Raw genomic sequence first — 23,798 nt, 5'->3', positions numbered from 1 at the left:
GTGGGACTGCCTGACACTGTACCAGGGCCTGCTGCACAGGAAGAGGTGGGACCCTAGGGCGAGCGCTGACTGGCTGCAGTTAGTGGTGCTGCAGAGCCTCCAGTCCAGAGCGATGCAGTGTGTTCATGGGGCACCTGGGTTCGATCACTTCAGGGCAAACAAGACCCTGCACAGGCTCTGCCAGCTGTTCTACTGGGCCGGTGCAGAAGAGATATGGAAAGCTCTTGCCACCGCCGTAACGCCTGCAGCGAAGAAGGAACCAGGGGACAGGGTGATGGTGCCACTCCAGCAGCCCTCTCACCCCAGTGGCAGTAGCAGCCTGCAGTTGCTGTCCCTCTGCGGCAATTAACTGTCGTCCGCGCTCCCCAACAGCAGCTGTGACCACCAGTCACTACACTCCAGCTGCAGTCCACAGTCATCGCCTCCCTGCAGTAGTCTGCAGTGATCAACGTCCCCCAGCAGCAGCTATTAGTCACAAGGAGTGGGGATGGACCAGGACTCACGGCCACGCCGTCTGGCTAGCTGAGGGACTTTTGTGAGAGTGGGGACAGCAGTAAAACGGGCCTATAATGGGACAACCCCGCCCTGGGCATGTCGAAGTGTCCTTGAGCAAGACACCTAACCCCTAACCCCTAACTGCTCTGGCGAATGAGAGGCATCAATTGTAAAGCGCTTTGGATAAAAGCGCTATATAAATGCAGTCCATTTACCATTTACCAAGCTTTTATAAGAATGGGTGGTTTATTGGCAGCTGGCTGGCTGTCTAGCTAGCCGCCGCATCCTGTGTATAGTTTGTGTGTATGTATAATACTTCCTGGTTTTATGCACAGTTATTGTAGGACTGGACTGTGAGACAGCCAGTTAGACTTTAGCTGTTACATGTGTTTGGCAGATTGAAATATGGGCGACAGCCCACACTTCATCATCAGCTCTCTAGATCCTGTGCTTGTTGTAAAACACCACCTGCATCAGCTACAGTGCTCATGCAGTTGTTTTGTCCCAAATTGCATTCATGGCTCAGAACAAAATTGAAATTTCCGGATCGGGACAGGGAATTTTCAACTGGCTTACCATGCTGGCTCTGCAAGTGGAGCCTAAATTTCGCACAAACCTTTTTTTTTTTGCACGAACATTTTGCACGATTTTTTAAATTTATTTTTGCATCTGTTTGCATTATTTGTAATGAGCCTGCAAACTATTACCTAATAGTAAATGTTTTTTTGTATTCATTTTTGTTCGTTGTGTGCCTAAGAAAATTTTGTTGAGTAGGCCTACAGACTTTCGAATTTTAACAACTTCCGGTTTCTCTCATAAAAAAACATTTTTGGATTAGCAATTAATAACGTTAACTCTGTAATCTGGTCACATCCTTCCCCCGTAAAATCATAATGTACTTCATAATATCATGAAGAATGAATTATAGACCTACGTTTAAATGTTCACTTCAGAGGCTACTTAGTTGGGTATTTAATCTGTTTGTTAATTTAACTTTGACAAGCTTCGTCATATCTGAATGCTTTTTTTTCTTCTTCTTCTTTTGTAAATGTAGCCTTATTACTTGTTTAAGCTCAAAATGATCTGCTGTTCGGTGACTAATAATTCGTTTATTCGGCTAGGCAAGTCACGGGTCACAGAAATCCGCCTCTGACTTCTGCAATTCCTTCCTTCTCATCCTGACCTGACTATAGCTAGTGACTGCAAGTTTGCTGTTGGCAATCCAATAAGGTAACGCTGTTGGCTACAGTATTTCTCAATTATTTAAACAGAATGCTTGGATGTTGTCAAAAGTATTTGTGTGTACAAGTAAGTAAATTTTATTTTTATTTATAACAAGTGAAAATTAAAACAGTTATAACAACTGTTTTTTTTTCTCCACCAACCGATGTCTAGCTATCAGTAGTAACGTTGGAGAGTAAGGATGGCGTGTTGGTTAGCTCTTCGACGATTAGGCTACATTGATTTCCCCCCTAATTTATAAAACACACGGCGAATCTATGAAAATACTGGTTCAGATGCAAATTAGCTGTATATTGCTTCAAGTTAACTACAGACTATTTAACATAAGTGAACTAAATGGTAACGACATTGCGTTCGAGAATTATCTGTCGACTGGGCTTGGAGGAACGTGTATCGACCACCACCTCAAACGCTTAGCTAGCCACGTATTTATTTAATATTTATTCGAGAGGACTGAACACCATTGCCGATTAAAATGTCTTAATATTTTCGTTTCACAGTGTTTCGAACCACTTTGTTAGTGCAGGCAGTGCAAACTAGCTTGTCAGGACACGGAGTCTCCCCCCCCCCCCATTTTCATGCATGGGTGCGGTTTGTGCAGGTGGGGAGAGGATACTTCACTGGAGCTTCAAACGCGGTAGTTTGTGGTGGGCATTTTAGGAAGGAGTAATATATAACTAGGGATATGATGGAGGTGTTCGCTCGGCACCTTCAGTTCTATGGACAATTGCATTGAATAAGCAGCCTCTGCCACAGATGCCAGTGGTCTAGTGTTTTCAGAGCCAGGGCAAGAGTTCATCAATTCTCTTCCAAGAATGTAAAAGCGTTCAGAGGAACTAGTGGCCGTTTTGAGGAAAGCTCCTAAAAACGCCTTTTTTTCCTCAACGTTGCGTCATATTAGCGCAATGTGCAGTAGTAGTGAGTCTTAGCGGTAGTGATATAGTGAGTTGGTTTTTTTTCAGTAGTTTTAGGCTATATTGCATTTCACCATGTATCATCATGGTAAATTATTGTGAACTCCAGCCTGTCAGGACATCGAGCACACAATTTTCCTAACAGGAAAAGGAACGGTGCTAGCTTTCGTGCCTGGGTGCGTTTGGGCAGGTGAAGAGAGGGCACTTCACTGCTGCATTTGTTACAAAATACTGTTTTGTTATAGCCTGATACATGATAGCATTACAATGTTGGGATGTGAACACAGCGTTAATATCGTTATTAACGCCCATAGATACATGTTCATTCTACAGTCAATATCTGTGACTAAATATTGAATAAACATACAACCTTACCAACCGTACATTACGCGTAGAGATGTCGCTTTTGAAACTGAGTGGTCATATATTGTATTGGACAATCCGTTTGTGAAATATATGGGCATTTATGACGCTTGGGTGCCTTCCAAAATATCTGTGCCTAATGCCACACATGTTGATTACGGCGTTGTCGCCCTTTTTAGTACGGTCTGGCTTGACTGACAATTCATTTATTCAGTAGGCGAGAGCATAAGCTTTCTAACGATGTATAACATGTCTATTTTTGCTTTTGGAATAGCGTTTTATAGGTCAGCCTAACCAATTTTTTTCTCATCATCACATTCACTTACGCACACTCTGTGGTAGCATTAAAAGACGCTGCACCTAACGAAACGTTGTCAACCATTTTTCGTAATTTTTTGGAAAATACTATTATTATTGAGGACGTCTGGGCATAGCTAAGCCATTTGTTTGCTGATAGCCTAGCTGACATAGTTTTCTGGAGCGAAACAGAAGCGGATAGGACAGTGTCACTGATTTACTGTCTCTGTCTCTATCTACTGAACACAGATAAAATGTTATATTGCTATGTAAATATTACTGCTCAAAATATTTCGGTTATATACGTTATTTTGGATATTGAGTGTCTTTAAATAGGTTAGTGGTATTATATAATGTAGATATATCTATAAGCTAACGTTATTCCTTGTAACCCTGGTCTGTGCCTGTTCTCTTGGAGGCCTCGCAGGCTCATAATGGTAAGGCTGTGGTCCGTCATATCCGTTTGCATAAACATTTACAACCTCTTGTATTAAAACTAGCGTTGAGGTCCATTCTTCTTATTGTTCAACACGACTCTCCCTTCTGTTACGTCACTTCCGGGTTGGCGTTTTTTAGATGCCGACGTAAAATTCTCTCACAAAAAAAACGACTCCAGAAGTCACTAGTGTGTATATATAAGTATATTTTTATGAACATCTAGTTCCTACATCATTTTCCTACACATTGATTCACTGGGGTCTCCAACCTGCAATATGCTCTTTAATACCGCTAATTAAATCAACTGGCAGTACACTGCATCAGAGAAACTAGCTGTTTCAACCCGTGGCTGCCCACCCAATCAGAAGTTAGAAACGGTACTGGTATTTTCTGTGCTATTTTCCATTGGCTGTAGAAAAAAAATTTTTTTTTACTTTTTTTTTCTTAACTTTTGATTGGGTGGGCAAGACGCCCGTTTGGGTGGGCTGAGCCCTCCCATGCCCATAGCTACCGCTGGCTGTGGTTCATTTACAAAACCAATAGCCAACGTTAAATATGCGGCGCATGTGTACTGTGGGTAGTTTCTCTGAAGATCCTGGCTATATATTTTTGTTACACGCACTGTCCCATACTGAGAGAACCTCTCTTTTATAAGCTTTGACTGTAGCATGAGAGTCTCTATTTGTGTTGTGTGCAGCAATCACAAACGGGCTGATCATATACTTGTGCAGCATGCGCAGGCCACATATGCCTAATTAGAATTAGTGACCTTTATAGTTCTAGAGAAAGCGATTAGCTTGTGTCTACGTATCCAATAAACCAGAATAATTCAAGACGGCTAACCAGAGGTTGTGTCTAAAAGCTTATGTTTAGCTAGCAGCATCCAAGTTAGCTAGTAGGAGAGCTACCTAACATTAGCTAGGCCAACTAACCCTGGTTTTCTGATTAGGCCAGTACAGATGTCGTCCGCACCAGACAATAATGTCCGGGCTGAGTTTAACTGACTGAAAAAATACTGTTAATTTGTATTGAATTCACGTGTCAGTTACCCTCCCGTGGTATTATTTAGCTAGCTGGCTACAACCTACCAACTGGTAATTCTGCAACAGTACAGTAATTGTGTGGGCATGCTCATTAGCATCATCAGGAGCATTTGCTAACAATTTTGACAGTTTAGGTATAAGGTAAATGTTTTATTCTTCTGCGTAGTCTGCATAGTTCCGTAATTTATTTAAATAAAAGGGTTTATTTTGTATTATTGTATTAGTGCCCCAGTACAATTAATTAACTGGGATGTTGATAGTGTTACATCCCCTGCCTCTGCGTGTCTGGGTAGCGCAGGTGAGGCTAATTGCTTGATTGCCTCCACCTGCCTGTGGCCAACATAAGCCCTGCAGTATGAGGCTCTATTGGCATGCCCCATTGTTTTGTCATCCTTGCCTGTTCCAGTCCCTTTCAAGCTCAAATTTATACAGCTGTGTCCCATCACTACTATTGGCAAGAGAATTTTATACCTCAAGACTCCATAATGTAGAGATTGGGATTCATCTTTCTGTTAATATTGCTTACTTTGCCATTGATCATAGCTCTTGCTCTGTTCTGACAACCCCTATGTGACGTCACGTTCGATTTCCCCAGATTTGAGGTCGGCGTGGCCGATCAAATTACAAAAGTAAGCACAGATGTAATTCTAAGTGCCTTTTTTACATTTAACTTTAAAATCCCATTGCTACATAATTTCCCCACATATTAAATCACTGGGTAGGTCAACTTACAAGTTGCCCTTTAAATCAATTAATAAATCTCATGCGCAGCAGTGGGAAACGGTTGAAATAACATATGCTACTATAGTAACACTACATGCTTGAAGTAAAAAAAAACAGTTTTTATTTCTTTAAAGTTTGTTTTGGTACAGTAAGCTGTACATTGCGAGGTTTGAATCTTTGATGGAGCTTTTTTCACCATGTTACCATAATGGGGGGAGGATCGCTGGGCAACACTGTTGAAAAGGGAAGTCAAACTATATATATGCTACATTAAGGTTGACTACTATCTGAACATACCGAAAACCACAGAAAACTTCCATGACAAACAACCAACCTTACTGATCGGTAGCATACTGTATGTCCCAATCACATCATGAAAATCCCAACTTCATTATTCCCATCTTGAAATGATTTTTCTCATCATCATGCTATATTATTGTGGTGGGTTTATTTGGCCTGTTTTGTAATATTTTGTATTCCCCCTTGAGTTACGCCCTTGACACCATGTAACGTCATCAATGTGCATGATTTCAGTAGGGTAAATTCTATGATACATCTGAAAAGGCATCTCCCAGTCTCAAAAATTATTAGTAAATATCGAGACATTATTTCAATTTTGTTTTGAAGATGATGGGTCGAGGGGTACCATACCGTGATTCCAGGGGAGCAAGTTTTTCCGAGATCCTGAAGAAGAACGCTGCTTCCCTGCCCGGTGTGAACCTGTCCTACCTGCCCATGTCCACGGAGGACGTCAACAACAACCTGCTGCTGCATCCTGCAAACAGCAGCCCCAAACCTAAAACAGGTGTGCTCAAACTTAAAAATGCCGCAATGTAGGGTCCACAGTCCACTCACCTCATTTCCGAGGCCTAAATTGGCTGCTTATTGAAAACCCCTTGGACTCAGCTGTCCAGCCGCACTTGAGCTTGATCTCTGGTATAAAGGCTAGAATTTGAATCAAATAGTGGATTTAGTAAAACATGACAAACCTACCAAATCTTATGATCTGTGCTGTGCTTACTTAGCATTGATAAATAATTATTTCCCCCATAAACATTAGTCAAGCAAAATTTGCATTCCACTCTGCTCTTTAGATAAACTAATGGATTGCATGGTACCCAACCCCTGATGTGCTTGAATTGCTATGAAGAGTGTAGGTACTTGCATGCTTTCCCGCACATTAATGTTTTAACCCCTTTTTTTAAACAGGTTGTAAATCTACTAAGAGCATCCCATCCGAACTGATCAAAAGATATCAGCGGGGCGAGACTCACGCTGTGTCAGCCCTCTATCAGCTTTCTCAGGTACTGCAATTTCAGCTAGAGTTGAAGGAAACTGTGACCACAGGTACGTAGTATATAATTCTTTTTTAATATATTGATGTGTAGAAATTTGTTAAAATTGGCACCTTTGAGTGCGACTGGCATGTGTGCAGACGAGATGCCAGCAACAAGCGAGCGAGGGGATTGTGAAACCTGACGCCATGATATTTTGAATAAAAATTAGTTGTTAGATTTTGTATTTAGCGGTTTTTACTGGTAGAGGTCATAGAATATATGTGCCTTAACGTGTGCAATGATTAAAAAATAAATCAATTATTATGTCTTTATTTACTTTAAGGGAGACAAATGACCCCACCTATGGGCACAAGCGACCTCGAGGGGAGGTTGTTCCTTTGAACATATTCTAAGTCAAAATGTGTCTTTCACATTAGCAATTGAATTAAATCATCACCAAAAGTTAATGGACTATAAAGTTCTTAATGCTGTCATTGTTGGGGCACAACTGACCTTGGTTTCTGCTCTCAGATAGCAAATACTGTAAAAAAATAAAAAACACTAGTAAGGCCAGAGGCGATGCCATTGGGCATTTAGTTTTTTAAATTATAATGATTTCATCACTGTAAATGCAATAGCTCCTCCCCCACTAGACAATAGACAGCATGTTTCGGTTCCCAGCCGGGTGTGAATGTGTTGCTCTCTCCTCGGGCACGCTAAAATTAATTCATTGCAATCGTGTGATGAAGTTCATAAAAATGTAGGGTGGGGAACTCCACAGAGCTAATGCCTCCGATATATTTTCAGTTTTTCGCTGAAATTGAGATTTAAAGTGAATAAACTTAATAGACAACTACGTGACAACTGTTGAAATATAACTGATTTGTGTGCGGTCCATGTTTGTTATGACCGAAGAAATTACTTAAAAAATAAATAAATTAAAAAAATAAAACATTTTTTAAAATAAACTGCACTTAGTATTTCTTTTCACTATATTTTCCATTTGGGCTTTGTTGGATTTTGCACATTTTAGCGCTTTTCTCAGTGTGCTGGTAACATGCGTCAATATGTTTTTCTCTTAGACTAATATTTATGCAGTGAGGTTGCTGTGGGTGCAAATTAATGCGGCAACATTGGATGGTAATAAGAACACACATTTCTAGTGTTAAATATTTGTGTAAAAATATTTAACACTTTTTTTATTTTTAAACAAGGTTCTATTGGCTCCAAAACTTACAAGAAAGCAAATTAAATCTTAACTAAATTTCTTTGGAGATCTCCATTCACCCTGCATCATGCAGGTTCCTTTTGTTTTGCAAATGAGCAATTGAGGCATAAATCGTACTGTCTGCCATCAAAGAAGCTGATGAAGACTGTTACAGTAGGTTTCTGATATGAATCCAATTGAGCTGGTTTGGCATGCAATGAAGGAGTAGGCTATGTGAACTAAGAAGCCAAACTGTTATCGTCCATCAAGACATTCTGGACTTACAAGCTGACCACAGAGCTCTGCAACAGATAGGCTACGTTTCCCATCTGGACAAAGTGTTGCACCCAGTCATGGAATTGAAAGGTGGACCAACTAGTTTGTAGGAATGTAGGCCTTTGTAATTTCACTGGATCAAATTTAATTGGATTTCTGTCATTCTGCTGTGGAAATGCATTAACTACAGAATCTGTGGTCTTTTCTTGTTGCTGTTTTAATATAATTAAAACCCTTTTCCTCAAATATATTAGCTTGTGTGAATTTATCATCAGTTTATCCACGGTAGAACAATAGCCTACAGTTTCTGCAATGTGAATATAGTTAATTCCGTAGATAAAGTTTTATGTTCAGAGAATAAGAATATAAGAATATCCCTCCTCCCCTCCTCCTCATTCATTTGCTAAACAGCGGGCCAGAGTGAGAGAGACACGTTCGCACTTGCGTATTTCTGGCAGTGTGGAATGTGAAGAAAATGGCACAGACATCCTGTATTTATTTACTGAGTCAAAGTTAGTAAACTGTCCTAGATTTGAACTCGTTCTATAAGACTTATTCAGTCCTACATTATTGACTTTATTGCATATTATAGTAAGAAAGAAGGGAGGGAACAGGTGCCATATGCAGAATATAGTAAAGATAAATGTAATCACTGTAATACACATTACACACCCCAAGTATGCTTAGATTGTCTTCAGTTTCCCCTTATGCAGTCTGTTTCAACAGTCACAAAGTTCCTTGAAAAAATAAATCAGAAAATCCAAAAATGCAACAACAAAAAAAGTCCCCACAAAATTATCTGCTTCAACAATGAATGAGCACCAAAAAATTCAGTCTCAACAAACTCAAAAGTACTGCTCCGTTCCTGTAACAAAAATTCAAAGAACCTTGAGTCAATTGGTTCTTGAATTTTGCTTGCCAGTCCTTCTGGAATATTAAGTCCAAAGCTCAAGCTCAAAGCTTTATTTCCTTTCTAAACTAGTCATAAAAACACTTCTTTTTCTAGTTTCCCCCCCTTTTTTTCTTTTAAAACAAGGTTTCTTTTACTTTTTAAAGCTATTTAACAAACAATGACTTAAATGTTATGTAGCCATTACAGGCTTTTATAACAACAAGGTAAACAAACAGCCAAATCAAGTTTCAACAAAGGCTAAATGCTTTTTAAATCCTTACTCTGTACTGCATAGTATAAACTGCATGAACTCCACCACCACTGAGGGACACTACAGTCAATTATAAACTGCTTTTATAATTGTGTATATATATATATATATATATATATATATATATATATATATATATATATATATATATATATATATATCTTTTTATAATTAAAAAAAAAGTTCCTCATCTTCATTATGAACTTGAAATGAACGCCTAATGAAATAAAAAACTACATAATTTAAGACTAAAATGTTTTGATGGTTTTTGCTTGTTAATGCATTTTCTTCCCTCTTTCTTGAAGCCTCACTTTACCTGTATGTTTGATTTGCATAACATTAGGTAAATTAAAGAAAAAACTGAAAATCTTCCATGGGTGTAATACATCTTCAGCTATTGTCCTTTACTCAAACTTCCCCAAGTTGTATTTTGTAAATACACATGAGCTGGGAGCAGTCTGTGATGCTGAGACACAGCATCCCTTGCTGTACTGAAAATTTGCTTGAAATACTTGTTGGGGGGGCAGGTCAGATATTTCAGATCCTCACAAGCCAGTGCTGGGTGTGTCATTATTCAAAAACCTGTATCTGTAATGTTTTAACTCTAGAAAGACTGCGTATTTGCACCAGCTGCGACCTCATTTCATAAACATTATGGAACCATATATCGCAAAACTAGTTTCTTGAAATGAAGGTAACAACTGAATCAATTTTAATGTTTGTATTTCTAAATTATAGCGGTTTTGTTATATTGGCAAAGGGAAAATATATTGAGGCATATTACAGGAATACTGAGAAAAGCACTACAAAACATGCATGACAAAACAAATTGGAACAGTATCTGAAGAAATACGAAGTGCAATATTTTTTTAATTCATTTTTTTGGTCATTCAGCACATTTCTCTCTCCCTTCTCCTGAGTGTGCTTTTACAAAGCCTATGCACCGTCACTCTCCTCTTATCAATTCCACAGAGAACGCGCAGCTTTGGTGGTTTGCACACAAATCAGTTATTTCATGCAGTTGTCATGTAGCTATTCTGTTCAGTTTTTGTGTGATTGTATGTGTGAAATTAGTTTTGATACCGCTTTATTGGGAAATTCATATCAAAGTACCAAGTCATTCAATTGTTGAACAGCATGCTGGAGTAGACAACGACACATTCACACCTAGGTAAAAGCACTTGTTGTTTTTGTCTGGAGGGGGTTTACTGAAGAAAATGACACAGACTGATGTGTTTCTTTACTGAGTCAAATGTCTTTTTAAGCCCAAATATTTTGGAAAGTCATGGAAGGAGGAGGATATAGCATTTGAGGCATTGGAGTAATTTTAATTTTAAAGTCCCCAAAGCCCCATAGCGTTGCTCTGGCCTATCTAGTGTTAAGGGAAACGCCACTAGTTGTCTCTCTGCAGGTGTGTGTGCCTAATTGAGAAACTTAGTGCTGAGTTCTGATTGAATGGCATCAAAGAGGTGCGAAGAAAAGATTTGGTATATGTAATTGGCACCATCCCTACTGGGTAGTGTATTTTTATGCTTGACTGTCTTGGTGATTCTCTGAACCTTTGCATTTTTAAAAAGGACATCAAACTGGATTGCCATTTTTGATTGAACATTCTGCCCGCAATGTAATCAGAATGGCTATTCTACACATAAACAAAACAAATTGGCACCTGAGCTCATTTTAAGTGGTCATTTAACACGGAAATAAACAAAATTAGAGTAGACAAAGCTGTTCAATTCAGAAGTGCACTGACAGTTAAACAATATAACTTTTTCACTTTTTCACAATCAGAAAATATTATGCTAATTGGACCAAGATCAGTGGGGTCATTATAAAAAATGTAATTGCATTGAAGGCATTATTACATATTTTATTGCAAGATAAACTTGCTGCAAATTGTTTTGCATGTAAATTGGTTATTTACATTTTTTTGCATATTTAAAAACCTAATAATAACAAGATTTTTACATGTCGATTTCCACCAAGATCTTGTCTACAGTATGGTGTTAAGCATTTAAATTTTGCAAGTTGGTGTTTTTTAAAATTACATTTATATTCCTCCAATAAGAGTGATTATATTGAAGTGGTTAATTTTAAAAATCGTATTAAAGCAAACAGCCATTTATTTCTGGCAAGTTAGAGATGTATGTGTTGTTATTTGACTATGTTATAACATTAATGACATTACACGTGAAAAATAAACTGTCTAACTGTCATGTTTTATGTAAAATTGCCAAAATGGATTTGACCTCCCTATTGGGGTCTTACACAGGTCTTACATTGCAGACTGTTATAATAAGCTATGACAAGCGAGTTACTGGATTCAAATAAATATTGGAATGGTGGCTACGCTGACCAATATTTTAAAGTATGTCAGCCGATTCCAGCCCAATGGAGCTTTATTTTGCTAAAATATTAATATCTCCAAATCACAAAGCTAAGTGTTTCTCTAAAGATGGTGATCACCCCAAAATGCAATGCAGTGTGATGTCAACTACAATCTCTCAATGCAGAATGATGAAAGCTGTCCTTATGAGGAAAAATTTCCCTCTGTTGCCCTCTACTGACAGAACCCCACAAGTATTTCCCTCTGGCCAGCAGAACCTTGGCCATTGAGGCAAATGCGTCAGATGAAATCATAAACCACTGTAACAGTAAAATTATTGGAATTAAAATATCTGTAATGGGTGAAAACAACTTCATGTGCACTGTATATTATGTGTGTAAAGACGGTAGTCATTCAGTTGAATGGTGTGAATGCCAACAGGGAAAAAACAGTTTTTTACATGGTGGGTCATCAGGGGTCTTTCACAATCCACTGTTTGAGAACCACTGTCTTGACTTTATATTTATAATTTCATGTTTTAGAGTCACATTCATAGTGTTCACATTCATCATAAGTGTGAATGGTCAGCTACATCTCTTCACCATTCTTTTCCCATCTTTGTCACACTCTTTGCCTGTGTTTGCCAAACGGCGGGCTGTTCAGGTAACATCCAGGGGTTCTATTTCGCATTCTGCGCTGTGATCGATGGCGTGGAGTACAAGACCGGGATGGGACAGACCAAGAAGGAGGCCCGTGCCAAAGCGGCGCAGCTCGCCCTGGAGGACCTGCTACCCACCCTGGGGTCGCAGACTATGCTACCTGACGCGTCAGGTACGACCCGAGGTTACCGCAGTAGCGGGTAAGGGAGGAAGTGAGGCAGACATACAGTGCTGTGAATAACTATTTGCCCCTTTCCTGATATCCTCTAGTATTGCATATTTGACACTGAATGGTTTCAGATCTTTACACAAAAATGTAATATCAAACAAACGGAAGCTGGGTAAACACAAAACACTTCTAAAAAATTATTTAATTTATTTAATGAAATAAATTATAAAACCCCCATATCACACACGTGAAAAAATAATTGCCCCCTTAGTTACTCAGCCAACCAATGAACCAGCTTTAATTGATTATTAGATTCAGCTGATTGAACACAGCCAGTCTTGATTGCAGTCAGCCATGTTGAATTTAAACCTCACTCATATTGAACCTTACTATGAGAGTGAAGTAGACACAACAAGGTTTCTACAAGCACACAATGTCAGGTCAAAGGAAATTGCTGAAGAGATGAGAAAAAGGTTAGAAAGAAATATGTCAGTCAGGAAAGGGTTACAAAGCCATTTCTAAGGCTCTGGGACTCCACTGAACCACAGTGAGAGCCATTATCTTCAAATGAAGAATACTTGGAACAGTGGTGAATCTTCCCAGGAGTGGCCAGCCTGACAGAATTTCTCCACGGGTGCAGTAACAACTCATGGATGTCACAGGAGAACATTGCAGCCCTCTCTAACCTCAGCTAAGGTCATTGTTCATGACTCAATAAGAAAGAAACTGTGCAAATGTGGGATTCATATGAGAGTAGCAGGGTAGAAACCACTTGCTGGAACTTCTTGAATGACATGGTCCCATTATGTCTGGTGTAAAGAAAATGTGATATTTCACAGTAAGAACATCACATCAACAGTCTAACATGGTGGTGGTAGTGTGATGGTGTGGGGGTGCTTAGCTGCCTCGGGACCTGGGAAACTTGCCATGATTGAAGGAACCATGAATTCTGCTCTGTACCAGAAAATTCTTAAGGAGAATGTCTGGTCATCTGTCCGTGAGCTGGAGCGTAATTGGGTTATGCAGCAAGAAAATTATCCAAAACACAGAAGCAACCCCACATCTGAATGGCTGAAAAGAAGTAAAATCAAAGTTTTGGCGTGGCCTAGTCAAAGTCCTGACTTGAACCCAATAGAGATGCTGTGGCAGGACCTGACACAAGCAGTTAATGCTCAAAGACCTACCAATTTGTCTGAATTATAGCAGTTCTGCAAAGAGTGGGCTAAAATTCCTCCACAGTAATGTGAAAGACTGATGAAATTATAGGAAGTGTTGGGGTGCAGTTATTGCTGCTGAAGGTGGTGCAACCAGCTTAAGGGATCAATTTTTCATGTGGGTGATATGGGTGTTTTATAACTTTTTCATTAAATGAGAATGATTTAAAAGATGTGTTTTGTGTTTACTCTGGTTCTGTTTGTCTAATATTACCTTTTGTTTAAAGATCTGAAACCATTCAGTGTGACAAATATGCAATAATAGAGGAAATCAAGAATAGTTATTTTACCTCACTGCCCTGTGCATGCAGGTGATATAATTGTAATGGGTGGGTGAGTTGGAGCAATTGTGGAATGCAGTAATGGGGGGGTGAGGTTATTGGTAGGTGATTTAATTTGGGAGTTGAGGTAATGTGGGGGTGAGGATTTGATGATGAGGTTATTAGGTATTATTTTAATGGGGGATGATTAATGGGGTGTGATTTAATTGTGGATTAGGTTAATGGAGGGGGTGATATAATTGGTGAATTGAACTGTCCCCAGCTGATCTCTGGTCCCTTTTCTCTGCTTTAGAGGGTCCTCCTCCACTGCCTGCGAAAGAGAAGGAATGTGCCGTGGCAGACTTCCACCCTGGGAGAGCAACCTGTGGTACTCAGCCCTCTTTCTGTTACCATAACTGGGGTTCCTGGGTGGCCCGTCCTGTTCAGGCACTGTACCAGTGTGTGGATGGGCCCTACCTTCTGCTATCTATTAAGGCACTGTACCAGTGTGTGGATGGACCCTACCGTCTGGTATCTATTAAGGCACTGTACCAGTGTGTGGATGGGCCCTACCGTCTGGTATCTATTAAGGCACTGTACCAGTGTGTGGATGGACCCTACCGTCTGGTATCTATTAAGGCACTGTACCTTTGTGTGGGTGGACCCTACCGTCTGGTATCTATTAAGGCACTGTACCAGTGTGTGGGTGGACCCTACCGTCTGGTATCTATTAAGGCACTGTACCTTTGTGTGGATGGACCCTACCGTCTGGTATCTATTAAGGCACTGTACCAGTGTGTGGATGGGCCCTACCGTCTGGTATCTATTAAGGCACTGTACCAGTGTGTGGATGGACCCTACCGTATGGTATCTATTAAGGCACTGTACCTTTGTGTGGGTGGACCCTACCGTCTGGTATCTATTAAGGCACTGTACCAGTGTGTCGTTGGGCCCCATAGTCTGGTATAAAATTGATTAATTTAGCTGCTTTTTTACATTCCCAGACTAAAACTTAAGTTGAGAGTTGAAATAAAATGAATCAAAAGTTTGTTTTGTATTGATCTTTGTTTGCATTTCCCTTTAAATGCAAGAATTTAATTTAATCTTTAAATTGACTTGAAATTAAATCTAAACATTTTTCTTTGGCTCTTTGTATGTTGTTTTTTTGGCTACTTTTAAATTGGATGGAGACATATTGACCAAAGTTCTATATCACTGCAGAACGATTATTAAATTCCCTTTGCAATAACTGATTAATAATAAAATAACTGTATTATTCCCTTCCCTGTGGATGAACCAAGAGAGGAAGAGTACCTTCAACACACAGATCCCAAAGGCTGTGAAGGAAGCTTACAGCAAGCTATTGGAAGTGTGCCCCGAATTCTTCTCCAGTGGGGGTACTTTGGCGGCTTTTGTCACTCAATCACGTAAGTCCCCCCCTGCGCCAGCTAGGTGCTTGTGCTCAATATTCACAGTGGAATCGGGGAGGCCTTTCAGCACCAGCTGTGATTTTGCAGGCTTGTTTGGCTGAGATTTCATTTGCGGTTTTGGTTCTGATTTCACTGCCTCATTTGGCTCTGATTTCAGTGTGTTGCTTATTGTCACTTAGTTGCCCCCATCCTGAAGTATTTTAAATATTTATTTTAAAAGGCACATTCTCAAAAAAAAATTAAAGGATTGTGAGCGCTTTGTGCATGTGTGTGTGTGCGTGCGGATGTATCCGAATCCGAATACTGTATTCAGGAAAGCACGAATAATGCGATGGAAACAGATATTTCTTCTACCCGAAGTTGCTCGTTATTATTCGGATTCGGATTCGGAAAAAAAAAGTCAGCTCCATGTCGAGTTCTCATAGCCTCTATCTAACGTTACAGGGAGGGAGGGGGGAGGGGGGTTACGCACGGCTGCTAGCTGTATCTGGAGCTCCGGCACACACACCAACAAACTTTGAGCCCCTGCGCCACAAAACGTTTAATAAATAAGTTCTGTGCGTCAGCCATTATGTTTCTTCAAATCGATTCACACATTTGTGGATGGCCATAAGATAAAAATGCCCATTCTGTTTGCAACATAGGACTTTGATTTCACTAACTAGTCGTTTCATTTACTACACATTATTGAAAAGTGTTCGCTATATTCTGTAGTCGCCCCCAACGAGGCAGCGCACAGCAGGCAGCGGGCTGAGAGCTGACCATTGCCGGCTATCTCTCGGGGAAACTCTCGCATTGAGGAGGAGGAGACGTCAGGTGCTGGAGCTAGCGAGACAAAAACCTGGTGTGGCAGTTGGATTTCTTTCAAACCCCTGCAACCTATACGTCAAAATGAAGCTTAGAACCTGTAGTTTTAGCTGTATGTGTTACTTTATTCCATTTTTAAAAATCCAGTCGAAATTTTTTACAAAACGTTTTACCTTGTATTTCAGTCAGTATTCATCCGTTTAAGATGCTGTATGTATCAGCCATAGGTCTTGGCTATCAAATGAACAAGAAATCCAGTCCAGATTTTCATGGTAGACTAACAGTTGCTGCCGAGGGAAAATATGAGGACATCAGATGGTTTGCAGTCTATCCAAACTTAGTTCAGTAGGGGGAAAAAAAATAAAACAGGCAAAAAAAGTTCATGTATTACTGTTATGTAATTACTATTGTAAAGTAGTAATTCACGTTTCCCAAGCGAACTGCAGTAACGTTAATACATCAAGAAACGCGAACGCAACATCATTGGAATTTAAGAATATTCCCTTCAACTGAAGGACATTTTTCTATATATCTTTACTGTAAATAGTTTCTATTTCCAATGCAAAACAGAATCTTTCGATATATATTTTTCAGTTTCTGATTGTTCAATGTCCCCCCAGTTAAAGGGGGGGGGGGAGTTCAGACAGTTCATAAAACTTAGTTTAGTTAAAAATAAAAAAATTAAAAAGGAGAGAGATGAACAGTACAGTATGAGGATGTGGAAATATATTTCATTATGTATATGCCAATATTGAATCAATGTGATGCTTTGAAGGCACAACAATTGCATTGCCAATGAATATTAGGTTAGAAAATACAACGTTTGTCCGATTTAACATGACTTCTGGTATAAACCACGCCCACTTTGTGTTTTCTATCCGAATACAGATACAGATAATTTTGTTGGTTGAACAGATACAGATACAGATAATGACGTCTCTGCACACCCCTAGTGCACATACATGTGTGTGTCTGTGTGTTTTTGTGTGTCTGCACACATGTGTGCGTGTCTGTGTGTGTGTGTACAGAATTGGATCATAGGGTCAACATACCTCCCCATGCAGTCTGGTCTCCAACCTGCGGTCAGCCTATGGCAGCTGTGCATGAAGTGTGCTCCTCCAGTACAGTGACTGCTCAGTGAAAAAAAGCAGCCATTGGCTGAGTGTGCATTTGAAAGGGTTGTTTACTTGTCTGAAATTTTCGCCTGAATCAAGGATGGGAGAAGATCACTTAGCACTGTGCTAACCAAGTACTGAAATGAGGAAACTACTGGATAGAATGCCTGTGTGGGCCCTTTGCACAAACTGCATGATACTGAGCACACTGCTGTATTGCACGATACTAAGCGTACTACATTACCATGAGATGCTGAATGCACTGCATTAGTGAGATGCTGAGAGCACTGCTTTAGAATGAGATGCTGAGAGCACTGCTTTAGAATGAGATGCTGAGAGCACTGCAGTAGTGAGATGATTAGTGCACCATTAGTGCAATACTGAGCACACTGCAATATTGCGCGATACTGAGCATAATACATTACCGTGAGATGCTTAGCGCACTGCATTAGAGATACTGAACACACTGCACTAGAGTGAGATGCTTAGCGCACTGCATAAGGCTGAGATGCTGAACACACTGCATTAGAGTGAGCCACTTAGTACACTGCATTAGAGTGAGATGCTTAGCGCACTGCATTAGTGAGATGCTGAACACTCTGAATTACAGTGAGATGCTGAGCGCTCTGCATTAGAGTGGGATTAGTAAATGCATTACATTAGAGCAAGATGTTGAGTGCACTGCATTAGAGATGCTGAGCACTGAATTACAGTGAGATGCTGAGCGCTCTGCATTAGAGTGGGATTAGTAAATACACTGCATTGGAGCAAGATGTTGAGTGCACTGCATTAGAGATGCTGAGCACTGAATTACAGTGAGATGCTGAGCGCTCTGCATTAGAGTGGGATTAGTAAGTGCACTTCATTAGAGCAAGATGTTGAGTGCACTGCATTAGAGATGCTGAGCGCACTGCATTAAAGTGGGATTAGTAAGTGCACTGCATTAGAGCAAGATGTTGAGTGCACTTCATTAGAGCAAGATGTTGAGTGCACTTCATTAGAGCAAGATGTTGAGTACACTGCATTAAAGTGGGATAAGTAAGTGCACTGCATTAGAGCAAGATGTTGAGTGCACTTCATTAGAGCAAGATGTTGAGTGCACTGCATTAGAGATGCTGAGCGCACTGCATTAAAGTGGGATTAGTAAGTGCACTGCATTAGAGCAAGATGTTGAGTGCACTTCATTAGAGCAAGATGTTGAGTGCACTGCATTAGAGCAAGATGTTGAGTACACTGCATTAAAGTGGGATAAGTAAGTGCACTGCATTAGAGCAAGATGTTGAGTGCACTGCATTAGAGCAAGATGTTGAGTCCACTGCATTAACATGGTATTAGTAAGTGCACTGCATTAGAGCAAGATGTTGAGTGCACTGCATTAGAAATGCTGAGCACTCTGAATTACAGTGAGATGCTGAGCGCTCTGCATTAAAGTGGGATTAGTAAATACACTGCATTGGAGCAAGATGTTGAGTGCACTGCATTAGAGATGCTGAGCACTCTGAATTACAGTGAGATGCTGAGCGCTCTGCATTAGAGTGGGATTAGTAAATGCACTGCATTAGAGCAAAATGTTGAGTGCACTGCATTAGAGCAAGATGTTGAGTGCACTGCATTAGAGATGCTGAGCGCACTGCATTAAAGTGGGATTAGTAAGTGCACTGCATTAGAGCAAAATGTTGAGTGCACTGCATTAGAGATGCTGAGCGGACTGCATTAAAGTGGGATTAGTAAGTGCACTGCATTAGAGCAAAATATTGAGTGCACTGCAATAGAGATGCTGAGTGCACAGCATTAGAGTGAGAGATACTGAGCGCTCTGCATTAGTTGAGTTGCTGTGCTGTTTGTACAGCCCTGTATTTTTGCCCCACCAGCTGCGGGGTGCGAAGTGGTTGCCATGGGAACAGGGGATTTCAATACCAAAGAGACTGTCACATCCAACGGACGGACCCTCCATGATTCCCATGCTGTGGTGACTGCACGCCGATCCCTGATGCGGTAGGTAGAGGGTGCTCTGGGACACCTGTTTAGCAGCACTTTAAACCTGTAACATCCACACCTGTAGAGCAGAGTTTTGAACTTGTAATATTCATACCTGTGTAGCAATGCTTTTGCTAACACGCATACCCCCCAGGTACCTGTTCAGACACCTCCTGCTGTTCTTCAGTAAGAATCGCGCCCTGGTAGAGAAGTCAATTTTCCAACAGGATGAGACCACCAAACTACTGAGCCTGAAGAGTCACATTTCACTTCACCTATACCTGAACCAACTTCCTAAAGGTGCCGCCCAGATCCCCTCTCACCTGTGAGTACCCCTGCACCTGCATAAACCACAGGTCTCCTCCCTGTATACTCTCACTTAAAAATGTTTATTTTTTATTTACCAATGTTGCGAAGACAAGCGTTCCATTTTATCTAATTTATATTGTGTTTCAAGGTTTTAATCACTGGAAAATGTGACTTAGTTCCATTTAATGGTTGAATTTACCACCAGCGATAGCAAGAAACTGTTTGCTTATGCTTTCTCTTCTTTCACACACTGTTTGACTGGTCAGTCTGTAACTTTGAGGTTTTTTGAGTTTGTGTGTGTGTGTGTGCGTACGCATGCACGTTCGTGCATGCGTGCATGTGTAACAGGCTGGTTTGTTAAACTTCCGTTGCTGTTTCTCCCTCCCCCGCAGCCGGCTGAACCCTCTGTCCATCGCGGCCTGGGAGGTGAACAACCAGATCGGCTTGCACGTCACCATCCAGGGCAAGGTCTTCTCCGTCTTCTCCTCGACCTTTGATCAGACCGCCACCAAAGTGGTGAGCATGTCGGCCAGCGACAAGCTGACCCAGTGGCAGGTGCTGGGCTTCCAGGGAGCCCTCCTCAGCCATTTCATCGAGCCCATTTACGTCAGCACCATTCTCGTAGGTCAGTGGGACACCTTTGCCCATCCATAGGCCTTTTGGGTGCACCTGGGTTGACCTTTGAACTCTGAACTTCTGTGCCTGCGTTTGATCGCAACTTGGAACTCCTCAGCCGCTAAATTGGGCGTGTGGGAGAAATGCATGGTTGAGAAAATGTTTGGATCATTTTGCAGAGCATTTTATGGTGGTGTTCTACAGGAGACATACCCAAGATCTACAGGAAGTACCCCCCCCCCCCCCAGTGTGTTTGTGTACGCGCGCGCAAAACGCGTGCATGTGTACATGTTTTGTATGCATGCTGTGTGTATTATTACGTGTGTTTGCTTGTTGCATGTGCATGCTGTGTGTATTGTGCGTGTTTGTGTGTTTCATGTGCATGTGTTTGTTTGGCAATTGCATGTGCGTGCATTGCACGTCTGTTGGTGTGTTGCTTGTGTGTTGTGTGGATTGTGTGTGTTCTGTATGCACTGTGCATATATTTGCATGTGTGTGTTGCTTGTGTGTGTGTGTTGCATATGTGGGTATTTGCATTGCGCTGCATGTTTGTATGTCGCATCTGTACATTCTGTGTGTGTATACATGCTGTGTGTGTGCCTTGTGTGTATTGCACGTGTATGTTTAAATGCTGCAGGTGTGCTTTGTGTGCATTGCACGTGTTTGTGTGTGTTGTGTGTTTCAGGCGATGCGTCCTGTAGTGACGTGCGTGGGGTGGAGATTGCAGTAAGTCAGCGTGTGGAAGGCATCACGTCCCGCCTGCCTATTTTCTACTGCGTGTACCGGCCACTGATCAGCCTGGTGCCCGCTGTCTGCCCCGAGAGCTCCACCTCGTCCTCCACAGGTTCTGCCCACCGCGCCCTCGCCATCAACTGGTGCCAAGGAGACGTGTCCCTGGAGGCCGTGGATGGGCTGGAGGGCCGGTCCGTCGAGGAGTAAGTTCAGAGTTTTGGGGATCTGATGAGGGCTCTTTAACCACTTAGCGCAAACCCTCTAGTGGTCGGCACGCTGACGTGCCTAGATTGTTCAACTGAGCTGACGTTCATTGCTCCTGGCAACCAAAGTATGAGTTGAAAACAGAAACGCTTTGTTTTAGTTTCGTTAGTAGACTATACACGACAACTATGCCGAATACGGAGTTTCGCAGCGCCACCATTGTCGCTCTGGTCGTTCATTTAACAAGCACCCCCTCCCTGCAGTCTCATCTCCAACTACACCCCCCACCCATGACGTAATGGACAATATTGTCTATCTGGGCATTCATACAAATATTCTTTCACCACTCAAAAATCATATTCCGTCATAGCAACAAGATAAACCCAACAATAGCCCTAAGATATGCCTATACAGCAGTGAAAACGCTACTCACTGAATAATGAAATAAACAAGACAAAGGTTTCAAAAATTATATCATGTCATACTACAGTCTGGGACTAAATATTGAAAAAATATACAACCTTACCATAGGTTTTACGCGTAGAGAAGTCCCTTTTGAGACTGAATGGTCATATATTGTCTTGGACAATCCATTTGTAAAATATACGTGCATTTGCGACGCCTGGGTACCTTCCAAAATAGCTGTGCGTAATACCACACGTGTTGTTTACGGCCTTGTTGCCATTTTTAGTACAGTCTGGCTTGATTGACAATTCATTTATTCAGTAGGTGACAGTATACCCTTTCTAACGATGTATAACGTGTAAGTTTACTTTTGGAACAGCGTTAAATAGCTCAGTGTAACCAAAAGTTTTCTCATCATAGCATTCACTTACGCATTCACTCTGTGGTAGCAGTAAAAGACACCTCACCCAACAAAACGTTATCAATGATTTTCATAATTTCTTTGAAAATTATTATTATTGAGGACTTCTGAGCATAGCTAAGCCATATGTTTGCTGATAGCCCTAGCTGACATCGTTTTCTGGAGTAAGACAGAAGAGGAGGGAATCACAGCATTGATTTACTGTCTCAGTCTCTATCTACTGAACACAGATAGCATTTCATCACTGCTATGTAAGTATTACTGCTCAAAATATTTCGGTTATATACATTCTTTTTGAAACTGAGTGTCTTTAAATAGGTTAGTGGTATTTTATAATGGATATTTCACACTGCAATATAAGCATTCGTTGGTAGCTTAGTAGTTTTTGTGTTGCATGCACCATTTATGATGTAAGAGTTGGAACATTGCCAAAACGTGGTGGACAGTTGAATATTGTTTTCATGTCATCCATCCCCATACAAGAAAATATACTGTAGAGTACAGAAATACATACGAGACTTCATTATATAATGTTATATAATGTGGATATTTCACACTGTAATGTAAGCGTTAGATGGCAGGTTAATAGTTTTTGTGAAGCATGCAACAGTGATGACGTGAGAGTTGGAACATTGCCAAAACGTGGTGGACGGTTGAAAATTGTTTTCATGTTGTCTCATCCCCATACAAGAAAACATACGAGAGTACAGGGTATAGAAATACACACGAGTTAATTATTACACATTTAGGTACTGTACCGCATTGTGTGACGATATTTTTGCATTATTTTTTCAATCTGATAGCAATGTTTCATCTTAAACCTTCATAAGGGGCTCATTTATATGCTTTATAATGGACAAAAAGCATTTTATTCAATTTTGGAGAGATTCTGGATATGTTTCTGCAGCCCTGGATATTTTGGACCACTGTACTGATGAAAAGCTTGTAATACCCACTTGAAAATGATGCAACAGCGAGTTTCTTGAGTCAAAACAGTTGATTTGTTGTGAAATACGTGAACATGTTGTGATTTACAGCAATGCATAATTTAGACATTTTGGATAGATTTGGAGGCGCAGGGTACACTGCTTAGTTTTTGCTTCATAGATCTTTAGTAGTTTTACAAATCCACCCTCAGATTTTATGAACTTTTGATCAAGGACATGTATAGTTTAACCTGCTGTATATATGGGATCTCTCAGTATTTCATTGCATACTAAAAAAGAGCTAATTCATTTCATTCATTCATTCATTCATTCATTCATTCATTCATTCATTGCTTTTTTGCCTGAACAATTGCATTTGTGGAACTTTATTTCTTCTTAAATTATGAATATAATACTAATATCACAATACTAGTATTGTAAATGGTACAAATGTCTTGCTTCATTTAAACCATTTTTCAAGTCTCTGTAGCTGGGTTTCATGGAGCCTAATATTCAGATTAAAATCGGTTTAAAAGCCCAAGCAGAATGAAAATGCTCCATATAAACACCTCAATCAGAATAAACAGGCCCAAACCGATTGAAATTTCAATCGGTTGCAGAGGGGTAGTTTAAACCTTTTCATAAACCGATGAAAAGAAAAATTGTACCATGTAAACGATGAAACTGATTATTTTCTGGCTGCGTTCTTCCTGCGCATGCCCACCATCTTTACGTAAATGCGTGTTGGCGGCTTCCAAGCAGAACTGGACCACAGTGGAGAGTTTGTTTTT

At 40.6% G+C, this 23,798-nt stretch overlaps 1 protein-coding gene across 5 annotated transcripts in view; it reads left to right on the top strand.

Annotated features, from left to right (window-relative positions):
• The window catches only part of adad1 (adenosine deaminase domain containing 1 (testis-specific)), a 42,431-nt gene that overhangs the window by 169 nt on the left and 18,464 nt on the right, over positions 1-23,798 (top strand). The window contains exons 1-10 of one of the 5 annotated variants that reach the window (XM_035424587.1): positions 27-45; positions 6,143-6,320; positions 6,725-6,862; positions 12,428-12,595; positions 14,380-14,454; positions 15,368-15,493; positions 19,290-19,413; positions 19,550-19,720; positions 20,097-20,329; positions 21,005-21,254. In XM_035424587.1, coding sequence (XP_035280478.1) covers positions 6,143-6,320; positions 6,725-6,862; positions 12,428-12,595; positions 14,380-14,454; positions 15,368-15,493; positions 19,290-19,413; positions 19,550-19,720; positions 20,097-20,329; positions 21,005-21,254 — 1,463 coding nt within the window. In that variant the 5' untranslated portion in view covers positions 27-45. Of the gene's footprint in view, positions 1-26; positions 46-766; positions 1,804-6,142; positions 6,321-6,724; positions 6,863-12,427; positions 12,596-14,379; positions 14,455-15,367; positions 15,494-19,289; positions 19,414-19,549; positions 19,721-20,096; positions 20,330-21,004; positions 21,255-23,798 lie in introns of those variants that run through there. The other 4 variants (XM_035424584.1, XM_035424588.1, XM_035424585.1 and 1 more) reach the window with 4 other exon arrangements.

Source organism: Anguilla anguilla, chromosome 7, assembly GCF_013347855.1.
Source record: "Anguilla anguilla isolate fAngAng1 chromosome 7, fAngAng1.pri, whole genome shotgun sequence".
NCBI lineage: Eukaryota > Metazoa > Chordata > Actinopteri > Anguilliformes > Anguillidae > Anguilla > Anguilla anguilla.
This window is presented reverse-complemented; position numbering and strand designations above follow the sequence as displayed.